Genomic DNA, 5,856 nt, shown 5'->3' with positions numbered 1-5,856 from the left:
GCTGGCACCGTAATCGTTTAACCAAGGTGCAGCAGAGCGGAGAGGAGGGAGGGAGGGAGGGAGTGAGGGACGGTGGGAGGAGAGCGTTCTTGGATGAATCACGCACGCATCTCCAAGACGTGTCGAAAATCAACAAAGGAACCATTCTTCTGCCAACGGAGCAAGGGAGGCAATGCGTGTACCGCTATGTGGCCTCGTTGAGCACCTATGGCGGAGGGATACATTTGATGAGGTCCAGCTCTGAGAATACATTATGACGTCATGTCCGCGCTACTTTCAGCAAGGTGTGTGGACCTGATACTATATGACTAATCCGTGGGGGAGGGGAGGAGGGGACGGGATGATTTCCTTGGTTAGATCGCAGAGAAATAATTACCCTCGACAGCATCTCTAGGGAATCCCCGGGAAATAGTGAGTACCTGGTCCGGACAGTGACCCGTCTCCTAGACAACCTAAGACACGCATGTCGCCTTTCCTCGATCACTGGTCATCTGTGCGACACACAGTATAGTGTTGAAATACATTAGAAATGGTAGAAAACAAATATATGATTTAAAAAGTATTCGAGGAATAAATGTTAACAAATCATCCCTATAATTAAATGTTCATTATTATGATATATTATCTGATTTGTCGAGCATGGTAAATGCATTTGTTTACAGAGACGTCGTTAGGATATTCTATCCCAACACTTCATTAAATGACAATGAATTATTTTTAAAATATATCTTTTATTGTAGGCTATTATATCGCCAAACATAATGCTATAGGAATCTATTTAACAATATATTTTACACAACCTATAAGATTTCGTTGTAGGCCTTTAAACACATCAAGGTCGAAACGATCGGTGGAGGTCTTTCCTCCAATATAAGCATTACGATTCACAACATATACCAGTACATATCTTAATGAATCAGAACGGGTTCGATCAGTTGACGAATTGTGCACATAATTGATCTCAATGGAATAAATTGTGTTGAAATATATCAATGCTCGATGCCTATTTAATAATATCAAAAATTTTATAGTTGTAAACCGTTTATCATTGATGGTAAATGGATGGTAATTATTCTATAAATCGGGAAATTACGTATATAAACAGTTTTGTGTTTTGTCTTAATATGATCCCCAGAAAATATAAAAAAATGCCTGCCTTCAAACTTTGTCCAACTGCCGTGAGAATTCTGTAGGCATTCACGTGAAACGCAAACACAAACAAAACATCAACGTGCCTATAGATTTGAATCACAATACTCGGACTATTTTGAACAGCGAAATTACCCCCAGATATGATGAAAACACTGCGAAGTTTAGTTGAGATTTTTCGCCCATTGTTGACAGTTTCCCAACCCTCATGCCACCGTCAGCTCAGTGACGCGATGCGTGCGCATGTCCTCGAGATGTGTTTTAATAACCCCTGTTCTCACCTAGTCACGTGACCGAGCGCACGCGCAGGTCCCCGCCCTCTTACCTGAGGGGTTTCATTGTTACAGATTCAGTTGAATGGGAATGTCAGCTATTCCGTCACCACCCCTTATCATTTTTAGACCTTTTTCCAACTGACTCATATGTCTTTGAACGCCTGCCCCGACACTGCAAACCCTGAAATATCAAGTCACTATCGCATATCAAGAATAAGACGTTATTTATGAGGTTTTCTGATAATTTCCATAAGGGGTCAAATAAATATTAAGGCTTATATTTATGTATATATTTTTATATTTGATTGAACGATTTAGGGCATGAGTAAAATGTGGCTTTAATATTTAAAATAATATTAATGATGTTAGTCCTGCACCATGACCGTGGAATATATTTATTTTATGAAAAAACAAAATCTAGAAATTCATACAAAAGCAAGTCTAGCCAGCTAAAGCTAGCTGAAATCAGCATAGGGATTTTTTTAGATTTTTAGAGTCAAGAAGGATATTGTGTAATATAAGATTTTCAGAGACTAAATGTTAGTCTATAATGATGTTAAAGTTAAATATTACCTAATTTTATTGCCTGCGAGTAGCACGATTATTTAAAATGTTGTATTTAACACCGCTATTTACATATCTATTGAGCTTGACCACAGTTGTAAGTTTTATTGATATATAGACGGGTATGTTACCTTACAGTTGTAATAAACGCGAAGCAAGTTTTAGTTTGCAGGTTCAGACCAATACTTTAACTGACGTGCGTGTAATATGAATCTCCATGGAGACAGCTCGGCGTTGTCTTGCCCGGGTAACGGTGGTTAGACATCAAAGTGAAATAAAACACAAAACGTCTCCATCAATTTACTCGTTGCCATAAATACATGAACGGGGTTTATGGACGGGAAAGAAATTAATTTGATGAATGAGTGAACTTTGTTTCATTTTATTTGATACTTCTGACTTTTGCATGTGGGTGTCACGTGAATCTCACGCGCCAAGAATCCCTACAGTTTCTGTCCATTGAAAGTTGACGTTGAAATTACTACTTATACGTCAGGTGTGTTCTACCCCGTCTTCCGCCGATACATGGGATAATTTTCAGCATTGCTCCCCCTTAATAGGACGGAGGACTTGTCTTTTCTTCTCGCAGTCAGTTCCCCCAACCCCTATGTACAACGCGTGTCATTTCTGGACCGCCATCTTTAATCAAACTTTGCATTCTTATCTACAATGAGCAGAGTAAAGATTTACGATTAAGCCAATGTGTAGGGTACCACCGTCACCGATTACTTCTACTTGGCCTGGTAGGACATTGGTCTCTACTTGACAGTGCGTGAGTGTTAAAATGTCATGTGTCTTCGACACTATTTCAGCCATAGAGCGACGGTCTCTTTGGCATGGTAGGACATTGGTCTCTACTTGACAGTGCGTGAGTGTTAAAATGTCATGTGTCTTCGACAATATTTCAGCCAGAATACGAAGATCTACTTGGCCTGGTAGGACATTGGTCTTCACTTGACAGTGAGTGAGTTTGTATGTAATGTCTGATCGACAATATATCAGCCATAGACCGACGATCCACTTGGCCATTTAGGGCATTCGTCTCTACTTGACAGTGAGTGAGTGAGTGAGTGAGTGAGTGAGTTTAAATGTAATGTCTCATCCACAATATTTCAACCAGAGAGCGACGATCTACTTGACATGGTAGAACATCGGTCTCCACTTGACAGTGAGTGCGTGAGTTATATATTAATTAAGCCATACTTATATCGACAACTACTCGGCAGGGAAAGACATTGGTCTCTACCTCCTGGTAGGGTGGGACACTGGTTTCATTTGAGAGGAAGGACATTGGTCTGTATATAACAGGAAGAGCACCGTTCCCCTCTCTCACCCCCCCCCCCCCTCTCTGTGGGACTCTATCTATCTACCTGTCTATCTGTCTGTCTATCTCAATTTCAGACCTAGCATATAGACATTTAGTTTCCAATGCACTGATTCTGCGTGGAGGGACGAACGCAAGGAGGTCTATTCAGTCAGTTGAATAGATCAGGCGTTGTGTACAACATACCTGCTTGATGACTGTACAGCCTGCTCTCTCTCACCTGAGATACCTGTCGACACCTGGTGCCATGTCAATATCACACAGGTAATTCACAGGTACCATATGGGCGCAAATCTTTAAGACGATGGGATTTCAGTCGATTTCTATTGATCTTAACACTTATTTTCAAAGCGTCATTGAAAACGTTATTCTCTGTAGAAGTCATGTGAAAGACCTATCACGTAAATACGGCAACACCTTGATACTTGTACAGGTAGCACCTGCAGACCAAATTACTTACGGTAATAACTACAGAAATATAACACCCTGAAATCCATATTCTTACTCGCAGACGGCGTGCGACATTGTACACAAATAATTCTGTCATTATTGTTTTCAATATTTTAACGATACATGCGTTGTTTGTAACAGGTAAATAGCATTCGCCATGTTCCTTGTTTGCGGCGCTGCGCTGGTGCAGACGGAACATTCAGATGTCAGGTATTGGTAACTATAAGGAGTTGGGGTGGGGTGCGGATGCAGTTTGAGCACTGAAGCAATTATTTCACTGTTAATACGTTACTGATATCTGTATGGTTGGCATGTAATACTTGACAGTGGGATAGCCTTGGGGATATCCGTGGAGTTTGGGATGGTTCCCAAAAGTGACAAGCCATTTTGGAGAGACATCCTTTTTGCACACTCACATCGGTCAAAGTTATAAGGAACTATATGCATAAGGTATCAAGCTGAAAACGCTTATCATCGCATATTGTGATGATGGTGTGTTCATGTACATGATACAGTTACGTAAACTCGAGTGTAAGTGACAGGCACATGGGCAAGGCATAGACATATGGTCACTGATCAGGCATATGGACAAGGCACAGACATATGGTCACTGAACAGGCACATGGGCAAGGCATAGACACATGGTCACTGAACAGGCATATGGACAAGGCACAGACGTATGGACGCCGACGCAGCACAGGCACCCGGACAAGGCGCAGAGATATGGCCACTGTACAGGAAAAGACGTACCAGACTTTCAGGGGGCATATGCACATGGAAACATGATTGACACACGAACAGCAATGCACAGATACATGACGCAGGCACACAAACAATGCACAGGAACTTGGATACACGATACAGGCACACGAACAAGGCACAGGAACTTGAACACACGACACACTACACAGGCACACGAACAAGGCACAGGAACTTGGATACACGACACAGGCACACGAACAAGGCACAGAAACTTGGATACACGCCACAGGCACACGAGCATGGCACAGGAACCTGAACACACGACACACTACACAGGCACACGAACAAGGCACAGGAACTTGGATACACGCCACAGGCACACGAACAAGACACAGGGACCTGGATACACGACACAGGCACACGAACAAGACACAGGAACCCGGATACACGATACAGGCACACGAACAAGGCACAGGAACTTGGATAGACGACACAGGCACACGAACAAGGCACAGGAACTTGAACACATGACACAGACAAACGAACAAGGCACAGGAACTTGAACACATGACACAGACACACGAACAAGGCATAGGAACTTGGATACACGACACGGGCACACGAACAAGGCACAGGAACTTGAACACATGACACAGACAAACGAACAAGGCACAGGAACTTGAACACATGACACAGACACACGAACAAGGCACAGGAACTTGAACACACGACACAGGCACACGAACAAGGCACAGGAACTTGGAAACACGACACAGGCAAACGAACAAGGCACGAGAATTGGATATACGACACAGGCACATGAACAAGGCACAGGAACTTGAACACACGACACGGGAACTTGGATACACGACACAGGCACACGAACAAGGCACAGGAACTTGGATACACGACAGAGGCAAACGAACAAGGCACAGGAACTTGGAAACACGACACAGGCAAACGAACAAGGCACGGGAATTGGATATACGACACAGGCACATGAACCTGGATACACGACACGGGCACACGAACAAGGCACTGGAACTTGGACATACGACACGGGCACACGAACAAAGCACTGGAACTTGGACATGCGACACGGGCACACGAACAAAGCACATGAACCTGGATACACGACACGGGCACACGAACAAGGCACTGGAACTTGGACATACGACACAGGCATACGAACTCGGCACAGCCACTTGGGCGCCACAATGTCTTAAAGACATGACCTTGAGTCAAAAGTAATTTCACAGAGACCTTTTAAGTTATTTTTCTTTCATCTCAATGCCTGAACTTTAAGTTCAAACAGATTATATTTAATCAGACATAGTATTGATTTTTGACAGATGCATACATCTGTTTCATGACTTCATTGCTCTGAGGTCC

The 5,856-nt window shown here is 43.0% G+C and overlaps 1 protein-coding gene across 1 annotated transcript; it reads right to left on the bottom strand.

Moving 5' to 3' along the window:
• Nucleotides 1–4,665: 4,665 nt before the first annotated feature.
• LOC139464180 (keratin-associated protein 16-1-like) lies at nt 4,666–5,637 on the bottom strand. The gene has a single exon (XM_071245707.1). The coding sequence runs from the start codon at nt 5,635–5,637 to the stop codon at nt 4,666–4,668; it is 972 nt and encodes a 323-aa protein (XP_071101808.1).
• Between the last annotated feature and the right edge of the window lie 219 nt (nt 5,638–5,856).

The sequence above is a fragment of the Haliotis cracherodii genome, unplaced genomic scaffold (assembly GCF_022045235.1).
Source record: "Haliotis cracherodii isolate W230 unplaced genomic scaffold, xgHalCrac1.p SCAF_16, whole genome shotgun sequence".
Taxonomy (NCBI): domain Eukaryota; kingdom Metazoa; phylum Mollusca; class Gastropoda; order Lepetellida; family Haliotidae; genus Haliotis; species Haliotis cracherodii.
The sequence above is the reverse complement of the archived record's forward strand: the minus strand, read 5'-3'. Positions and strand labels throughout refer to the sequence as shown.